At 38.5% G+C, this 21,059-nt stretch overlaps 1 protein-coding gene across 2 annotated transcripts in view; it reads left to right on the forward strand.

Annotated features, from left to right (window-relative positions):
- The window catches only part of dicer1.S (dicer 1, ribonuclease III S homeolog), a 54,012-nt gene that overhangs the window by 4,988 nt on the left and 27,965 nt on the right, over positions 1 to 21,059 (forward strand). The window contains exons 2-12 of one of the 2 annotated variants that reach the window (XM_041574045.1): positions 5,413 to 5,499; positions 7,732 to 7,922; positions 9,573 to 9,735; positions 10,209 to 10,339; positions 13,589 to 13,723; positions 14,777 to 14,937; positions 15,891 to 16,059; positions 18,079 to 18,557; positions 19,187 to 19,319; positions 19,485 to 19,727; positions 19,815 to 19,969. In XM_041574045.1, the coding sequence (XP_041429979.1) occupies positions 7,809 to 7,922; positions 9,573 to 9,735; positions 10,209 to 10,339; positions 13,589 to 13,723; positions 14,777 to 14,937; positions 15,891 to 16,059; positions 18,079 to 18,557; positions 19,187 to 19,319; positions 19,485 to 19,727; positions 19,815 to 19,969 (1,883 nt within the window). In that variant the 5' untranslated portion in view covers positions 5,413 to 5,499; positions 7,732 to 7,808. 2 annotated transcript variants of the gene reach the window in all.

Genomic DNA, 21,059 nt, shown 5'->3' on the forward strand with positions numbered 1-21,059 from the left:
TCTTGTGCTGAACAATTCTGGAATTATCTCCTTTAGAATAGGAAATATTGGTGCATGTTGCTACTAATGATTTTTTGACTTCATGCAACTATTGTCGTAATCTGCGTTATTAAATATTTGAATTGAGCATTCAACATCAACAAGGAGTTGACTACAAATGTCACACCTAAAAGGGAAAGTAAAGTCTAAAATAGAATAAGGCTAGAAATCGTGTATTTTGTATACTGAACATAAACATGAACTTATTGCACCAGAAGCCTTATCAAACAAATTATTAATGCTGTCAAAGTTGCCCACAGGGAGTCAACATTTTGTAACTTTGTTAAACATCTTTGCAAGACCAAGACTGTGCACATGCTCAATGTGGTCAATAATATCTGCCAGAAGCCGATACAGCAAGACTGATTAATAATCAGAATAGGCAGACTTCACTGGGTCCTGTGTTGTCATGTAATCTAATGTGGATTTTATAGTTTTTCTATTGTTTAATACAAACTTTCTCCAACTTTGCAGAACCGGTGGCTGCAGCAAAATAATCCTCCAAATAGAATCCCAGTTTATCTGTTTAAATCTGGCTCCATGATCTTTGTCCCTGCAGCTGGAGTTGGAAACAGTAAAGGGGATGTAAAGGCAAAAATAAAATCCAATACAAATCTCTACACAGTCGCCGACTGCTCTACAGGGAAACAAACAAAGCTGCTTGAGTTCTGCATGGCTGGGAAATAAGGCGAGGTCTCCCCCTGCTGTTCATAAGTATGATTGTTTCCCTGGAGAGCAGTTAGACCATCTCAAAATTCCTATCCACAGCAGTAAATGAAGGGGGAATTTCACTGCATACATTCAGGTTTTTAATTAAAGTATATTGGAGATACAGTACAAAAAGAAAATAGGCAGCTCCAAACTCACCCCCTGTGTGTTCTTGTTAGTGTAGCTCCATTTCTTAGTTCGGGTGCTCTGCCATCAGCGTCCACACTAAAAACATAATTGCTCAAAAGATCCTATGATTAAGGGAGTTATTCCCGAAACGCTTCAGGTGATGTTGGTCAGTGACCTGTTGGAATAAACCACCTTTTTATCTTACCGAAGTGCCGTCTTTTCATCTTTTGAGCAATTATATTGGAGATAGGATTCTTTTTCATTAAAGAAAGTAAAAATGGGATTTTATTTTTTTTCCTTTTCATGCCCTTTAAGTTTTTTGGCTTCTGTACCAAACATTACCCCAGCCATGTATCAGGGAATATCTGTGCCTCAGTAGCTCCCATCTTCTTTTCTATTTAATTACAGCACTTGCTCTGGGCTGCTGTCATTTCCCCAAACTTAGGTGCCCACTCACAGTACAGAACTGATTACCAATTGATATAAAAGTTAACTTTTAATATTATGTAGAGAGCGATATTCTGAGATATTCTATTTTCATTTTTTATTATTTGTGGTTTTTGAGTTATTTAGCTTTTTATTCAGCAGCTTTCCAGTTTGCAGTATAAGCAGTCTGGTAGCTAGGGTCCAAATGAATTGATTTGAATAAGAGTGTCACGGTTGGCACCCTAAATTCAGAACCGATGCTAAGCACCCTGTTGTCGGCTCTTGCTTCCGCCTTTAACAGCCGCCTTTCACCTCAGGAGGAGCCCTCGGCTAATCTGATGCTGCCAGGTATTATAAAGAAAGGTGCAAAGCGAACGGTTCTGAAAAGCAAAGGGGCACAACGGTAAAGCAAAAGTCTTTTGGGCAGAAGGTCGCAGTACAAGGCGTAGACAGAAAGCTAAGTCAGATCAGGCAGAGTACAAGCGGTGTCAAACAGGCAAGGGTCAAACCAGAAGTTAAATCAGAAGGGTTTCGGAATAGAGGAGCCGGTTACCAGGCAGGGTCAGGATTTCGGAAGTCAGGATCGTCAGAAGCAGGCAGGGGTCAAATCACAGAATAGCAGAAGCTTTAATAGCACAGAAGCACCAGGAACTCACTGGGAGATAACCTATAACGGGCAAGGCAAAATACGTTTTGTGGCATTCGCAAATAAACAAGAAAGTAGTGCGCCGCACGCTCCAGCATTAAATATAAGGATATTATAAGTTACCGAGGGGTTTCATGACCATATAAAAACACGAGGCCGAAGGCCGAGTGTTTTTATACAGGTCATGGAACTCCGAGGTAACTTCTAATATCCTCATATTTTGCAACTGGGGATACTTTATTTATTATAATACACACATTTCAGTGAGTCATGTGACAGAAATGACATCAGAACTCACCGTTTATAACTGATGACATCAGAACTCACCGTTTATAAGGATATAATTTACAGGATATTCATGGCTTTTGTGTATTATAAACACATATAGATAATATATATGTGTACAGGTATGGGATATAGATATAGTGCTAATGTGAGTTTTGTCCCTAGGGCCAAACTCGATCTGACAGAAAAATCAAGCCTGCCCCTTCGAGATCTGGCAAATTTTTGGCCAGATATCAATCAGGAAGGCCTGTAATAGGGCTCCATACATGGGCAGATAAGCTGCCGAATTGGTCTCTGTGCTGGTATAGTAAGTTAAAAAATATGGAATACACCATTTCCAGCAATGTTTTTATTTTCATTTAGTTCTGCTTTAAGTCCTAGTACCTTGACGTATCCAAGTTAATGATTACTGCAGCCGTATGCACTTGCAGCTCAAAAGCTTAAAAAGATAAACAAATATTCTATCCAAGAAAAGTCGTAAGTATCGTTTTAGACTTATTTTGCTCATTGCCCTGGTGGTTTCTTTGTAATATATAATAATTTGGTCCCCTCAGAATTTCAAGTCGACATGCACCTCTGTGACGAGCCGTAAAATAACGTTCTGTCTGACAAAACATTGGAATGTCTGTTTTATTACACTTATTAACCTTGTTTTATTTTTTAAGAACCAGTAAATGTTTAACTTCACTGTTTTTTCTTCAGATTGTTAACTCTGCTGTAAGCATGGTGTAATTTTATATTTCCTTTTTAAATGTGAAAATGGCAGTTCACAGACCACATTGAAATCAATCTTTTACAAGCTGTTTTAAGACGTAAAGCATATGCATAACATCTTCCTGTCTTGAAGCTGCTCACTTCAACTAATTAAAACGTTTCCCTAAAAATGTGGATTTGACTTTGGTCCTTTGAGACAGAGTAATAAATGTTCAAGCATACTTCCATACTCTGCGAGAAGTCTTTTTACACTTCTAAAATATAGTATGCTCTGTAATGGCTCCAGTATGCTCCAGCCCTTCACTCCTATGATGTTATGCCTTGCCCAAAGTATACTTTGTTTATTCGGACTTGAAGTTTTGGAACATTATATTTGGATAGCTAATTTCATGCCATGGGAGTGTTCAGTGTTTTGTTGTAGTTACTTTTCGGTTTACCAGTGTGGTTGATCAGGCTTAAAGGGATACTGTCATTGGAAAACATGTTTTTTTTTCAAAATGAATCAGTTAATAGTGCTGCTCCAGCAGAAATATTGTCAGTTTCCCAATTGCCTCCAGTCATGTGACTTGTGCTCACTCTTTACTGGAGTTATGTCAACCCTCCCTTCACCCCCCAGCAGCCCATCAGAAGAACAATGGGAAGGTAATCTGATAACCGCTCCCTGATAGATATAAGAACAGCACTCATTAGTAAAAATCCATGTCCCACTGCGACTCCTTCAGTTACATTGAGTACGAGAAACAATAGCCTCCCTTTAAGCAGTTTCACCCTGAAGTGCTGGCTGTTTCTGAAACCACATGACCAGGCAAAATGACCTGAGATAGCTGCCTACACACCAATGTTGCAACTAAAAAAATACACTTGTTGGGTTAGGAATGACATTTTACATGGTAGAGTGAATTATTTGCCGCGTACTTTAGAAATAAAAACTACACCATAAAAATCATGACGGTATCCCTGTAATGTAAATTAGGTCTCTTCATGCTTATCGATGCCAGATCATGGGCACAAATTAGAAATGCGAAAAACATGTTAATAGTATTACGTTTCAAGCTTTGGATTTATGAAAATTGCCCAGCTTTCAATTGCAATTATGTGTAATCATGAATCAGGATGCAGAAAACAACAATTATCCTTGGTCCTAATTAAGTAATTACTCAGTATGGGATACAGAAGCCCTGAAATGCTCGCATACATATGAAAGAGACTAATAGAAAATGAAAACTTTGAACTTCATATCCTTTATATTTTGCTGTATGACTTGTATGACTTAGTACAGGTATTGGACCTATTATCCAGAATACTCGGGACCTGGTGTTTTTCGGATAAGAGATCTTTCTGTAATTTGGATCTCCATACCTTCAGTCATGTAAACATCAAAACCAATAGGCTGGTTTTGCATCCAATAAGGATTAATAATCCAATTAAGGATTATTTATAGCTTAGTTGAGATCAAGTAGAATGTACTGTTTTGTTATTACAGAGAAAAAGGAAATAATAGTTCAAAATTTCAATCATTTGCTTATAATGGTCTATGGGAGAAGGCCTTTCCGTAATTCGGAGTTTTCTGGATAACTGGTTTCCGGATAAGAAATCCCATACCATAGGGTTGCTTAATGGAGATAGGCTTCTTTCTCATGAGGTATGCATATCTCATGATCCTTTAGGAAAAGTTGCAAGTCCCCAAATGTAGCAAACCGATATTTTGTAAACAGATCAGTTATAGCAGTTCTTAAAGGAATTCATTTCTATGGTGTAGTTTTTATTTCTAAACTTTTACACTGTTTACATTTCTTATATTTCACAAGACAATATAAAATTTAATTCCTGAACCAGCAAGTGTATTTTTTTTAGTTATAATATTGGTGTGTAGGCGCCATCTCAGGTCATTTTGCCTGGTCATGTGCTTTCAGAAATAGCCAGCACTTTAGGATGGAACTGCTTTCTGTCAGGCTGTTGTTTCTCCTACTCAATGTAACTGAATGTGTCTCAGTGGGACCTGGATTTTTACTAATTATTGCTGTTCTTAGATCTACCAGGGAGCAGTTATCTTGTAATATGGAGCTGTTATCTGGTTATCATCCCTTTGTTCTGTTGTTAGGCTGCTGGGGGGTAAGGGAGGGGGTGGTATCACTCCAAATTGCAGTACAGCAGTAAAGAGTGACTGAAGTTTATCAGAGCACAAGTCACATGACTGGTGGCAGCTGGGAAACTGACAATATGTCTAGCCCATGTCAGATTTCAAAATTAAATATAAAAAAATCTGTTTGCTCTTTTGAGAAATGGATTTCACCTCAAATGGTTTTCCCTTGACAGTATCCCTTTAACTTTTGGGTCAGCATCCAAAAATGGGTCTCCCTGCTGTAGAGGTTGGGATTCCATAATCCCGTTCTAATCCTATAATATAATAGTTGGGTAAAGAACATTTGGCTTCTCATCGCTTAATAATTTTTGTTACTTTTCAGACTGATGCTTTCCTAGAATGTTGCAAATAGATATCAAGATGTCAGAATGCATTTCAAGTGCCATCAGAGGATCTTCATACTGAGACGGTAACTGACATTTCTGATATAAATTATTTCTAACAGTGACAATAACAATTCACTGCAGTTAAGTGCTAGGTGCTCAAGGGGATTCAACTATCAAGCTGCCTTTGTTCTTTATTGGCTTTCCTGCATGAAGTACTTCTTTGATATCTGCCTAATTATACCTACAGAAAAGATTGGCACTCTCAATGCAAGAGAAATATTGCAACACATTGAAAAATAGCGAATGCGCTTCTGACAAAATGCCTAAATAATTGATGTGCAAAGTGTAAGGCCTAGTTAACAACGTTCAGATTATCTAATAGTTTGGATGCCAGTTACTATTACATTGTTATTATGACTATGAAGATTTTCATTCATCCAGGTCATGGTATATCTAGTACAGGTATAGGATCCCTTATCTGGAAACCCGATATCCAGAAAGCTCCGAATTATGGAATAGACTCCATTTTATCCAAATAATCCAAATTTTTTAAAAATGATTTCCTTTTTCTCTGTAATAATAAAACAGTAGCTTGTACTTGACCCCAACTGAGATATAATTAATCCTTATTGGAAGCAAAACCAGCCTATTGGGTTTATTTAATGTTAGAATGAATTTCTAGTAGACTTAAGGCATGAAGACCCAAATTACGGAAAGATCCGGTATCTGGAAACCCCAGGTCCCGAGCATTCTGGATAGCAGGTCCCATTCCTGTATAGGTAAATTTAAAAACAACTGGATTGCTGAGTAATCAATGATTACTCAGGATTAGTGGAAGAGATTATATGACGAGAAATTGAACTGAAGAAGCTGCTCGGATGAGTAGTGAAACGTCTCCATCTTCTCCCACGCGCGTCTTCTTCCTGCTTTGACCGGCGTCTTCTGGTGCATGCGCAGTAGGAACAGTTACCGGTACGGATCTACTGCGCATGCGCCGAATGTCAAGAAATCGGAAAACTTCGTGACATTCGGCGCATGCGCAGTAAATCCGGTCAAAGCAGGACGAAGACGCGCGTGGGAGAAGATGGCGACTGTGAACTCCGTGGACAGGACCTGCGCAGAGGGGTCAGTAACAAGTTAGGGGCATTTGCCCAGGGGGACAGGTAGGCCAGGGGGAGGAGGGAGGGGGGGCAACACAGGGGAGGGGGAGGGGTTTTGCGCCCAGGGGGGTTCCTTCTCCTTTAAAGAGGACCTGTCAACTGCACATAAAAATCTGTATAACAAAAGTAGTTTGCAAATTAAACATGGAACCCAATTAAAGTATCAATACCTGTCATAAAGGCGTTTAAATATCTGAGCTGTCAATCAAATTACTGCTCTCCCTACACAACTTGTTTAAATAACACAAAATGTCCACAAAATGGCTCCTGCCTGCTTGCTGTGATTGTGTAATTCCAAGACTGAAAGAAACAAAATTTGAATAATAAGTGTAGTGTAAGTATTTTGCTCAACTTACATGATAAAAAATAATTTGGAATTACTTTGTAGGGTGACAGGTCCCAGTTAAAGGGGTTATTCACCTTTGAATTAACTTTAAGTATGATGTAGAGAATGATATTCTGAGACAATTTGCAATTGGATTTCATGTTTTGTTATTTATGGTGTGTGAGTTATTTAGCTTTTTATTCAGCAGCTCTCCTGTTTGCAGTTTCAGCAATCTTGTTGTTAGGGACCAAATTAACCTAGCAACCATGCATTGATATGAATAAGATACTGGAATATAAATGAGTGGGCTTGAAATAAAAAGATGAGGAATAGAAAGTAGCAATATTCATGCATGTGTAGCTTTACAGAGCATTTGTTTTTAGATGGGGTCAGTGACCCCCATTTGAAAGCTGGAAAAAGTCAGAACAAAAAGGCAAATCAGTCTACAATCGAAAAGTGGCTTAGAATCAACCATTTTATAACATACTAAAAGCTAACTTAAAGGTGAACCAGCCCTTTAAAAGAGACGCAACACAGTTTTAACTTTTTATGCTGATTTTACCATTGCTCATGTGATAAATAGCCGAACTAGCAAGTGATTGTACTTCTTGTCTTATTTTTATTTGCATTGATGAACTGTATGATAATGTTCCTTGCCTAACATCAGTATGAACATTCATACAAATCAAATAGTCTTTACTGGCAGTTTAGTGTGTTGCTCTCGATCCTAAGATCCATTCTTGTATATCACTTGTTCATCCAAATCAGTGGTTGATTGCAGTACTTGCATAGGTTTTTAAGTAATGTTCGTGCTTTTGTTTCTCTTACAGAAAACTGCAAAGTAGGCAGATTACAATGATTTAAGTCACTGGATTTATGAAAGCCCTGCATTTTGCAGACCCTCAGCATGGCAGGCCTTCAGCTCATGACTCCGGCCTCCTCTCCAATGGGTCCCTTTTTTGGGCTGCCCTGGCAACAGGAGGCTATTCATGACAACATTTATACCCCACGGAAATATCAGGTACATTCATATTATGGTGAATTATTTTGTTTATGCAAATTGCTTTACCTTCAATATAAAGTAATCCGTTTACATCACCTTTATTTTGTGGGTTCCATTTTTTTGTTTATTAGTGATTAATGCAGTGTTTTTCTTTTATTGCAATTACAGTTTGCAAAATGATGCATATCTACGCATTACTGTATATGAATAGTTTTGTGCACTGTATACGCGCGATTAAAAACAAAAATGGTCTAAGCAGAAAATCCATAATACTATGCAATTCCTAGTTGATGGGACTTTCCAACACACCAGACAGAGACTGTTTTTCACAGGCCATTTTGTAATATGTACTTTGCTTGGGGCTAAAGAACAGACTGAATCAGTCTGATTTGTCATGACCAAATCTTTCTGTATATGACCAGCTTCACAAAGATTTCAAAGCATAGTTGGCCAAATGCAAAGATTTGGTCAGCCGTTTGCTCAACATCAGGGTATAAATAGCAAATTTGATTGGTATAGATTTGGATTATTAGTTTAAAGGGGTTGTTCAACTTTGGGATAATTTTTAGTATGATGTAGAGATTAATATTCTGAGACAATTTGCAATTTGTTTTCATTTTTTATTATTTGTGGTTCTTGAGTTATTTAGCTGTTTATTCAGCAGCTCTTCAATTTTAATCTTAAAGGGGACCCGTCACCCAAAACAATTATTTCAAATTCTATTTAATTTATCTTGTTTGTCAAGCAAAATTAACTTTAATTACACTGTATAAATTATTTGAATCTTGTTTCCATCAGTCTAGGAATTCATAATTATAGCAAGCAGGCAGGAGCCATTTTGTGGACACTGTTATTAAGACAAGCCTTGTATCATCTCAGAATCTTGTTTGTACACCAGAATGGGGGACCTGATGTCCATCCCCATGCCCTGGCTACACAATTAAATGGTAAAGAGAACTGGGGGAATGTGGGGAGAGCAGTGACATCTAGGAAGTGCTGAATGGAAAGTGAAAGTAATTGCTTGCCCCGCCTCTCTGCCTAAGGCATAGAAGAGGGTCAGGCAATATTTGATTGACAGTTGAGATTTTTAAATGAGTTTACAACAGCTATGAACACTTTAATAAAAAAAAGAATTTGGATTTCATGTTTAATTTGAAAAGGACTTTAATTATACAGCTTTTTATGTCTGGGTGACAGGTCCACTTTAAGCAATCTGGTAACTAGGGTCCAAATTACCCTAGCAACCATGCATTGATTTGAATAAGAGACTGGAATATGAATAGGAGAGGGCCTGAATAGAAGGATCAGTAATAAAAAGTACCAATAACAATACATTTGTAGCCTTACAGAGCATTTGTTTTTTAGAAGAGAGTCAGTGACGCCCATTTGAAAGCTGCAAAGAGTCAGAAGAAAAAGGCAAATAGCTATAAAAAATATATATTGAAAAGTTAGAATTGGCTTTTTTTATAACATAATTAAAGTTTCCTTAAAGGTGAACCACCCCTTTAATACAAAAAATTCTATTTGGGTGCAAAAGCTAGTAAAGATAATCCTGAACAAGAGAATTCTAGCTGTAGAGGGTACAGGCAAAAAATGTTTATACCACTACATATTTTACTGAGAGCTTAGCTTTAAAAACACTGAATTAATCATATTGTCCTATTCCAGGTGGAACTACTCGAAGCAGCATTGGATCATAATATTATAGTATGTTTGAATTCTGGCTCAGGGAAGACATTTATTGCCGTACTACTCAGTAAAGAGCTGTCGTACCAGATCCGTGGGGACTTCAGCAAAAATGCCAAGAGGACTGTGTTTTTAGTCAATTCTGGTAAATGACAAGACTTTACAATTTCTGTCTCAATATCCCTAAATATTATGGAGACCAATTGGCCATTCCATAACATACTAAAAGTGAAGCAGCAGATTTTATCAGGCATGCAGCTTTGTTTCAGAAGTCATAGCCCAGAGAGCAGAAAATATAAGATCAGCGGGAGATACTGCTTTCATTAGTTTAAACCATTACAATTTTGTTCTTAATCTATATTGAAAGGTACCTTAGAATTTAATTTTTTTTATCACTGTAAAAAAAAAAATTGGGACCCTTTCTCGTGTAATATTATGGGAAATTACCGACCTCTGAACAGTCTTAAATATCCATAAATAAGAAGTAAAAGGAAGGTGATTTAATAGATATTGCACAGTGTCATGGGTTTGTTGGCTCTTTTCCTGTACTATGTGTAAAATGTCTGCTGTTACTCATTGTGATCAACCAGGTTTCTTAATGTTTATTTAAAATTTCAGAGAAACAGGTGTCTCAACAAGTGTCTGCTGTGAGGACCCATACAGACCTCAAGGTGGGAGAATATTCAGATCTACAAAAAACACAATGCTGGGCGAAAGAAAAATGGTACCAGGAATTTCAGACTCATCAGGTAAATTGATTCTGTTTATGTAAATACAGTGGGCAATTGTCTGTATATCACCAGGCATAGAATGGATATTGTGTGTGTTATTGGTCCTTTCTTTAACCTGAACAACCTTTTCCTTTAGTTTTGTTATGTGGCAAATTGTGCATTTACAGGGAGGTTAGGGCAAGGACATGCAGAGCATTTGCAGTGGCACACAGAACATTGGCTCTGCTGCTCTCAGCCTGCATTTTTTCTCAGTGTAACGGCACTGAAAAGTACAGCTTTTGCCTAAGTGCAGGTACCGAGCAGCAGAATGGACTTTGACCCAAAAATGGCTACTTTTCTTATTTTTCCTGCCTGTCTCTGCTCCATGTACCTGCACTCAGTGCAGATACACTTATAAAAAATGCAGGCTGAGAGCAGAGGAGCCAGTGTTTCATGTACCATTGCCCTTAAAGGAGAACTACACCACCCTACAGCTAAAAGCCCCATTCCTCGTCTTTCCTTGTCCTTTAACAGTGGATACCTGTGAAGGGTTGCTGCGCAAATTTGTAAACTTATATTGAGAGCAATGTACAGCTTGTTATTGTTGATTTGTAGTAGTTTATCCAGGAAAACACCTTTCTGTGCAGCTAAGTGGGTAGAACATATGCCTTTCAGCACTGTGCTCTTGAGTTTAATTCTGACTTCTGCTCTGATTTCCTCCCACACTTGAAAAACATAAAGGCAGGGCATTTGGCTTCTGAATATAAAAACTCCTTAGATTGTACTCTCCTGGGGCAGGAACTGATGTGAATGATGTATAATCTGTAAAACAATGCTGAAATCTATAATACGTGCTATATAAATACCGTGGATTAAAACAATGACATTTATTGAAAGGAATACTCCTTTAACAGTTTCCCCTTTAACAAAGTATAAAAGAATTATGGTCTTGTTTATTAAGGGTTAGGTAGAAGCACAAGAGCAGTGAGGGATGTAAAATTGCAAAGTGTTGGACTATCAGAGGGTAAGATTCATCCTGTAAGAATGTATGGCCACCTTTAGCTACATGATTCCAGATTAGTGGCAGAACAATCCGATTGGGTTCAGTAAGTCCAATTTGGAATTTTAGCAAATAAAACCACAAATAAAAAATGAAGAACAATTGCAAATTGCAGAAAATCTCTCTCTTTCTCTCTCAAATGTGTTTGAAATTAAAGGGATCCTGTCACATGTTTTTTTCAAAACGCATCAGTTAATAGTGCTACTCCAGCAGAATTCTGCACTGAAATCCATTTCTCAAAAGAGAAAACAGATTTTGTTATATTCAATTTTGAAATCTGACATGGGGCTAGACATTTTGTCAATTTCCCAGCTGCCCCTGGTCATGTGACTTGTGTCTGCACTTTAGGAGAGAAATGCTTTCTGGCAGGCTGCTGTTTTTCCTTCTCAATGTAACTGAAGGAGTCTCAGTGGGACATGGGTTTTTACTATTGAGTGTTGTTCTTAGATCTACCAGGCAGCTGTTATCTTGTGTTAGGGAGCTGTTATCTAGTTACCTTCCCATTGTTCTTTTGTCTGCTGGGGGGGGAAGGGAGGGGGTGATATCACTCCAACTTGCAGTACAGCAGTAAAGAGTGATTGAAGTTTATCAGAGCACAAGTCACATGACTTTTGGCAGCTGGGAAATTGACAATATGTCTAGCCCCATGTCAGATTTCAAAATTGAATATAAAAAAATCTGTTTGCTCTTTTGAGAAATGGATTCAGTCCAGAATTCTGCTGGAGCAGCACTATTAACTGATTCATTTTGAAATTTTTTTTTCCCATGACAGTATCCCTTTAAGGGGCAGATTTTTCAAAGGTCGAGGTGAATTTTTGAATGAAAAAAATTTGAATTTCGCTCTATTTTTGTGTACTTCAACTAGGGAATAGTCCAAATTCGATTTAAATTTGAAAAAAATGTAAAAATTCAAATATCGAAATTTATTATGTACTGTCTCTTTAAAAATTTGACTTTGACCATTCGCCATATAAAACCTGCCGAATTGCTGTTTTAGCCTATGGGGGACCTCCTAGAACCTATTTGGAGTCAATTGGTGGAATTCTAAGGATTTTTTTGGGAAAAACTTCAAATCGAATTTGATTCAGTGCGCAATTCCTTCGATTCGTACCATTCAAATTCGGCCGAAAACTGACCTATTCGATCAAATACAGACCTATTCGACAAAAAAAACAAAAAAACTTTAACTTACTCTTTACCTACACGATTCCTTCCTAAAATTCCTACCATTGAATTTCCCGACTGCTTAAAGCTGAAATCCCCCTCCCCCACGGCTAAAAAATGAAATGAAAAGTTTGGAGTGTTTCCAGCATATAACTATATATTTCAGCTGCACCATCATCAGTTTGCCTTTAAAATGTGTCAAGGCATTAATTGTTAAAGCAGTTCACCTCTCAGGCTCAGGAAAACTGATTGTTTTAAAGGAGAAGGAAAGGCTGGAGACACTTGGGGGTGCCAAACATTAGGCACCCCCAAGTGATTGCAGCGACTTACCAAAAACCCAGGGCTGGTGCTCCTACCAGGAGAAATCTGCACCGGCCCCAGGTTATAGGAGCGAGCACCACGGAGATATCTACTTCCGTCTTCGCGCAGCTGCACATTTCCCGGGACTGACGCATGCGCATTTGAACGAAAAAGCCGACTTTAAAGTTAAAGTTCGGCTTTTAGTTCTAATGCGCATGTGCAGCTGCGCGAAGACGGAAGTAGATCTCTCCGTAGTGCTCGCTCCTATAACCCGGGGGCCAGTGCAGATTTCTGCCAATAGGAGCACCGGCCCTGGGTTTTTGGTAAGTCGCTACAATCACTTAGGGGTGCCTAACGTTTGGCACCCCCAAGTGTCTCCAGCCTTTCCTTCTCCTTTAAATAAACTGTAAAACAGTGTAACAATTGAGTTTTACCAGTTTTTGCTTTAAAGCCATTAGGAGAAGAACTTTAAATATTGATTGTTTACTAGATGTTTAATAGCAGCCAAAGCAATTTAAAATATGTTTCTGTTCTTGTTTTCTGTGGCAGTTGTCAAAATTCAATCTGGCAGCAAATTTTAGCTTAAAAACATTTAGCACAAAAACAATTTGGTGAGTGTCGGCAAAAGCCCTTGATATAAGTTGCCAGTTAGTTTACACAAGACACATTGGAAGCATATGATATTTAAGTTCCCAAACTCAAACCAGACGTGCACAGAGGTCTCAGGCTACAATTCTGATCTTATGTTTTTTCGATGTTTTCAGGTCTTGGTCATGACCTGCCATATCTTCCTGAATGTTCTGAAAACTGGGAATGTGTCATTGTCAAACATTAATCTATTAGTGTTTGACGAATGTCATCTGGCAATTCAAGATCACCCATATAGAGACATCATGAAGGTAGGAAAATTAACTTTGCTGTGGGTTTATTTTTATGCTGGTTTCATCATGTATTGCCACAACGGGCTCCAGACACAGTAATATGTATTGTATTTTTATTTCCTTTGTCAAATAGTAATTTGACAAGAAATAATGAGACTTATGCTAAGTATTAAAGGAGAATTTAACCCTTAACTAAAAAATACCCTACCCTACGTAGACTCCTCCCCCCCAGCTTTTACCCCGGTGCTTCCGGAAATTTACAACTGCGCATGCGCCGCTTTGCCAGTCTCAGATTACCGAAGACCCAGAAGATTGCGATCCCTGAATCTGCATCAAGGGGCAAGTAAAAAGTTAGGGGCATTACCCCGGGTTAGCAGCTAGGCTGGGGGGGAGGAGGAGGGAGGGGGCTCTACGTAGGGTAGGGAGGTAGGGTTTTTTTTTTTTTTTTAGTTAATGGGGTTGTTTATCTTTGAGATAACTTTTAGTATGATGTAGAGAGTGATATTCTGTCCAGGTACCTCTTCTGCCTACTCCCAGTTCATAGTGGCTCTTTTCTTCCGATCTGTCCTCCCCTTTGCTGCTTCCCCTCCCCACTCCGGCCCTCCCCTCTGTCACTGCCCCGTGCCCCTCAACGTCGGGGTGTAAAAATATTTTCCCCTTCCCATCCCTAATTTGCATATGCAAATTCTGTATTCGGCCAAATCTTTTGCAAAGGATTCAGGGGTTAGGCCGAATCCAAAATAGTGGATTTGGTGCATCCCTAGTTTAATGATGATCTCTAGTCCCAAGTATTCTTTATATGCAAGAAAAATATTCCAGGCGGCACTCTGGATAAATATAAAGAGGTATGATTTATTGTGTCATAGTGGATAACAATATCGTCTTACGCGTTTTGGGAAAAACTCCCTTAATCATAGGCATTCATTCTTTATATGAAACAGAAAAGTTGTACTACCATGAATAATGTACAGTACAAGTTAATTACATAATCTCATTGTAATAATATATTTTCACTTTTTTACAGAAACTTTGTATGTTTTTTTGTTGACACTTCTTTCTCTCACATGTCAGATATGTGAAAGTTGCCAGACATGCCCTCGGATCCTCGGTCTAACTGCTTCAATACTAAATGGAAAATGTGACCCTCATGACCTTGAGGAAAAGATCCAGAATCTAGAGGAAATATTAAGAAGTAATGCAGAAACTGCAACTGATTTGGTTGTTTTAGACAGGTAAAGGCATCCTTCGTTGTTTTCCCAGAGGATGGTCCCTGATGAAATATACAGAGAAGAGAGCAGATCAAATAAATAGTGTAAATGTACAATACAGGTATGGGACCTGTTATCCAGAATGCTTGGGACCTGGGGTTTTCCGGATAACGGATCTTTCCGTAATTGGGGTCTTCATGCCTTAAGTCTACTAGAAATTCTTTTAAACATTAAATAAACCCAATAGACTGGTTTTGCTTCCAATAAGGATTAATTATCCATTTGGATAAAATGGAGTCTATGGGAGACCATAGAGCCATTCCGTAATTCGGAGCTTTCTTCATATCGGGTTTCCGGATAAGGGATCCTATACCTGTACAGTAATTGTATTGTACTAACTTTAGATCTCTTATCTACGTAATACTTTGAAGAAAAAACATATGTATCAGTAGATCTAGATATCCTCTCCTTTAGGGCAGGGACTCACGGGCAGATTCGGGGAGATTTAGTCGCCTGGCGACTAATCGCCTCTTCTTCGGGGGGGGGACAATCTCCCCGAACTGCCATCCGCCTGCTAAAATGAAAAATCGCCTGCGGTAATGCACTCGCGGCACTTCGTTTTCCGAAGTCGCTGAAGTTTCCTCGTGAGGCGACTTCGAAATCGAAGCGCCGCGAGTGCCATTGTGCTGGTGTTTAGCAGGGGGAAGGCAGTTTGGGGAGATTGTTGCCCCAAAGAAGAGGCAATTAGTTGCCAGGCGACTAAATCTCCCCGTGTGCCTCTGCCCTTAGAGTATATAAAATTAAGCAGCCCATAAAACTAGTGCCAGAATCTGTACCACATAAACTTGCATGGTAGAGCATGTGACATTCAGCTTTCACTAATTTAAAAATATATTTTAAAGTAAATTTTATTTTTATGTCTGTTCAATTTTTTTTCTTTTTCACTTCAGGTTTTAATTGTATTTTTTTTCATGAAGGTATGCTTCCCAACCATGTGAAATTGTATTGGACTGTGGGCCATACGTTGATAGAAGTGGACTGTATCAAAGACTTTTAAATGAATTGGATGAAGCGCTTAACTTTCTCACCGACTGTAATATTTCTACACATTCTAAAGAGAGAGATTCCACAATAATTTCAAAACAGGTATTATCAAGGGTAAAATGTTACCTTTTGGCTCACTGGATTATTCAAGTAGATTAATTTATTGTGATATTTTGGGAGTCTTTCTGCTCACTTGATGATGGCCAGATATCTATGGGCAGTGTTGGAAAATCTCACCGGGTGAGGACTGCATTAACGTGGCCCTCTGCTGATCAGGCACTCTAGGCCCCCATTATGTTGCATTTAAAGGCGGGGCCAAAATGATAAAAAAAAAATTAGAATTTGCCCAGTGTGTTGTTGGTGGATGTTAAAGTGTATGCCCAGCTTTATATCTAAAATTCCAGCTTATGGTTTGTTAAAGGGGTTCTTTGATTTTTATGGCTTACTTTTTTTTTTCTAAATTACACTGTTTACATTGCAAATAATTCACTCTACTATTTAAAATGTTATTCTTAAACCGACAAATGTATTTTTTTTAGCTGTAATATTGTTGTGGAGGCAGCCACCTCCGCCTGATTCTGAGCTTTGAGAAGGAGTCAGCACTTCACAATGTAACTGCTTTGAGACAGCTATTGTTTCTCCCCTTCCCATTTACATATGCAAATTAGGATTCTATTCGGCCACACACAAGGATTCGGACGAATCTGAATCCTGCTGAAAAGGCTGAATCGTGAACCAAATCCTGGATTCGGTGCATCCCTAATTATACTGCACAATAAACTGATCAGTAGATAATTAAATTACTCAGACATTAATGTATATAACCGAATTGATCACAACATCAATGCATTTTCAATACTATTTATGATCAGCATGAAAGCACTGACCTGAAATAATAAATGGGTATAAGTGCTTGATCTAATTTGTAGCTGTGATCTGATGTCCCTCAACGATATCACCGCTCTCTTGTACTATATCGGAGCTCCGGTCTTTAATAGCATCCTACTTTAGATTAGGTGGGAACTAGATTTGCAATTTCTCAATGCCCGTAATTTATAAAGTCTTACAATAGTTCAGTGCAAAAGCATGTATACTTATCTCCATGCTGCCAGACAAAGGAAAAAGTGTGCATCCGTATTATACTATGAATACCTAGCACTTTACAACTTAAAGCAGCTCATCCACACAGTATCTCACAATGGCTCTCTCCTAGTATATAGAAGAGAAGGAGGGGCCCACCTGCAGACTGGCACTTGCCGCACCTCAACATTCGTTTGTCTACTACTGAAGAGGCTGTAAATCCAGAAATAGCCTGTACTTAAAGGGGCAAATTCAATGACGTCACTATTTACATAGTACCGACTGCTTTAGTGTCCCACATGTTCCGAATCGATTCGGATGACCCTAAAGGCCCATCTGCAGACTGGCACTTGCCGCATCTCAACGTTCGTTTGTCTACTACTGTAGCTTTCTGAAGAGGCTATACATCCAGAAATAGTGTGTACTTAAAGGGGAAAATTCAGGGACGTCACCATTTGCATAGTAACTGCTTTAGTGTCCCGCATGTTCCGAATAGATTCGGATAACACAATAAGATCCGCTCGTTTGGCGAGCTTACCAAACGAGCGGATCTTAACTGGATATGCCCCCAAAGGCAATACGATATCTGGTTAATAAAATGTTCAGCCCTAGGGCCAAACGGTTAGATTACAACGAAGGAAATGGGCGCCGACGGGTTGTAGGACCTCATCAACTAGCCGATGCAGTCCTCGGGGAAAAAAAACCTACCCGATCGATATCTGTATGATTTTATTTTTACCTGATATCGATCAGCGAAACCCCATTCAAAAGCAGATAAACTGAGAATCGTCTAAAGGACCGATATCCGCAGCTTTAATTTGCCCGTGTATGGCCACCTTAAAATAATGTGCACCAGTAAAAAGGAATAATATATCCCATTATCATATCCAAGGTACCGTAAATAACAAAAATTGGAACTGCGTAATACTCCCAGTAAACATTTATCCCTAAAGAAAGTGCCAGCAGAAAATAAATGTACTGTATAGATTGAGTCTTTTGTAAATCATGTGAACTAAAATATTTGGTTGTTATCTGTACTAGATTTTGTCCGACTGTTGGGCTGTTCTGTTGGTCTTGGGACCATGGTGTGCTGATAAAGTTGCAGGGATGATGGTGAGAGAGCTGCAGAAGTATATCAAACATGAGCAGGAAGAACTGCACAGAAAATTCCTTTTGTTTACAGACACTATCTTAAGGAAGATCCACGCTCTTTGTGAGGAACACTTCTCACCAGCCTCTCTTGATATGAAGTTTGTCACACCTAAAGTTATAAAACTGCTGGAAATCCTGCGCAAGTACAAACCCTATGAACGGCAGCAATTTGAAAGCGTTGAATGGTATAACAATAGAAACCAGGATAACTATGTATCTTGGAGTGATTCAGAGGATGATGATGATGATGAAGATGAAGAAATCGAGGAGAAGGAAAAAACTGAAACAAGCTTTCCATCCCCATTCACAAACATCTTGTGTGGCATCATCTTTGTGGAACGAAGATACACAGCCGTAGTATTAAACAGGTAACAGTTCATTTTAGATTTTAGGGTTAATATATATGTTCCTCTCCAATCATCATTGATTTGCATTAATGTGATACACACAAATTGGATGTGCAGTGGCTTGCATTTGCCTTTCTCACAAAATCATTTTGAGCAGTATAACTGGTGCAAGTGCTGCAACTCATGGCTGCATTGTTTTCACTGTGTGTGTGAAAATTATGGAAACAGCCAATCAAAAGAGGGATTTTTTTTTTAAGTCAAACAAAAAGTGTTGGGTTTTTCCATAATTTTATTTACCATACCTTAAAGGGGTGGCTGACCATTCTATTATGTTATGGAATGGGAATTTTTAAACAACTTTTCAATTTATCTTTCATTATTTTTTCATATTTTATTAATTATTTGCCTTCCTCTGACTCTTGCTAACTTTCAAATGGGGGTCACTGACCCAGCAGCCAAAAAACTATTGCTCGGTGAGGCTAAACAAAAACAAATTTACTCTGCTCCACAAAGGTATTATTTAAATAATATTTTTACATATATTTTACTGAGCTTGTAAGAATTTCTCATGATTTGTGACTGATAATGCAGTAGCACCATTGATGTAGTACCAAAGCTAAATTGGGAAATGATCTGATTGGACGTTTTAGGTTGATTAAAGAAGCCGGGAAGCAAGATCCAGAGCTGGCCTATATTAGTAGCAACTTTATTACAGGACATGGCATAGGAAAGAACCAGCCACGCAATAAGCAGATGGAAGTTGAGTTCAGAAAGCAGGAAGAGGTACTGGTGTCTTAAGTCTGGTCCTTATAAACATTTATATTCATCTTACCCTATTTATTCCCTTTATTTGCCTTCCTTCTCAAAAACAAATTATAAACTCTGTTTTGTTTTTATCAAATGGCCCTTTGTTAGGTCAAAAGATAACATTTAAATGTTTGTTCCTAGGTTCTTCGTAAATTTCGTGCACACGAAACCAACCTATTGATAGCTACAAGCATTGTTGAGGAAGGAGTGGACATACCAAAATGCAACTTAGTGGTTCGATTTGATTTACCTTCAGAGTACCGATCCTATGTTCAGTCCAAAGGCAGAGCTAGAGCACCAATCTCAAATTACATCATGCTAGCGGATAGTGATAAAATAAAGGCATTTGAAGAGGACCTTAAAACATACAAAGCAATTGAAAAGGTGTGTGTGGCCTTTATATTTACAATGCCTTAGTATTAGTTAGTATTTTTCGCATTCATTCTCAACTTTGTGCTTGTTGTTTTCCAGATTTTGCGGAACAAATGCTCAAAGTCCATGGATTGTGGAAATACAGAATCTGAGCCCATTGTGGATGATGATGAAATATTTCCACCTTATGTGTTGAGACAAGATGATGGCAGCCCACGAGTTACAATCAACACAGCTATTGGACACATCAACAGGTCTTCCAAATGCAGATTTTTTTTATTTATTTATTATTGTATTTATAGTGACTTTTAGGGATGCACAGAATCCAGGATTTGGTTCAGGATTCGGCCTTTTTCAGCAGGATTCGGATTCGACCGAATCCTTCTGGCTGAACCGAATCCAAATCCTAATTTGCATATGCAAATTAGGGATGGGGAGGGAAATCGCATGAATTTTTGTCACAAAACAAGGAAGTAAAAAATGTTTTCCCACTCCCATGCCTAATTTGCATATGCTAATTAGGATTCGGATTGGTATTTGGCTGAATTTTTTGCGAAGGGTTCGGGGGTTCGACCCAATCCAAATTAGTGGATTTGGTGCATCCCGACTTTTTTTAAAAAAAAAATAAAGGCATCAGCCTCCTAAAAACAGTTTTATTCATAGTAAAATAAGTTGTGATTCTAAGCAACTTTCCATTAAAGGGATCCTGTCATCGGAAAACATGTTTTTTTCAAAACGCATCAGTTAATAGTGCTACTCCAGCAGAATTCTGCACTGAAATCCATTTCTCAAAAGAGCAAACAGATTTTTTTATATTCAATTTTGAAATCTGACATGGGGCTAGACATTTTGTCAATTTCCCAGCTGCACCTGGTCATGTGACTTGTGCATGCACTTTAGGAGAGACATGCTTTCTGGCAGGCTGCTGTTTTTCCTTCTCAATGTAACTGAATGTGTCTCAGTGGGACATGGGTTTTTACTATTGAGTGTTGTTCTTTGATCTACCAGGCAGCTGTTATCTTGTGTTAGGGAGCATCTGTTATCTTGTGTTAGGGAGCTGCTATCTGGTTACCTTCCCATTGTTCTTTTGTTTGGCTGCTGGGGGGAAAAAGGGAGGGGGTGATATTACTTCAATTTTCAGTACAGCAGTAAAGAGTGATTGAAGTTTATCAGAGCACAAGTCACATGACTTGGGGCAGCTGGGAAATTGACAATATGTCTAGCCCCATGTCAGATTTCAAAACTAAATATAAAAAAATCTGTTTGCTCTTTTGAGAAATGGATTTCACTGCAGAATTCTGCAGCACTATTAACTGATTCATTTTGAAAAAAAAATGTTTTTCC

The sequence above is a fragment of the Xenopus laevis genome, chromosome 8S (assembly GCF_017654675.1).
Source record: "Xenopus laevis strain J_2021 chromosome 8S, Xenopus_laevis_v10.1, whole genome shotgun sequence".
NCBI classification, from domain to species: domain Eukaryota; kingdom Metazoa; phylum Chordata; class Amphibia; order Anura; family Pipidae; genus Xenopus; species Xenopus laevis.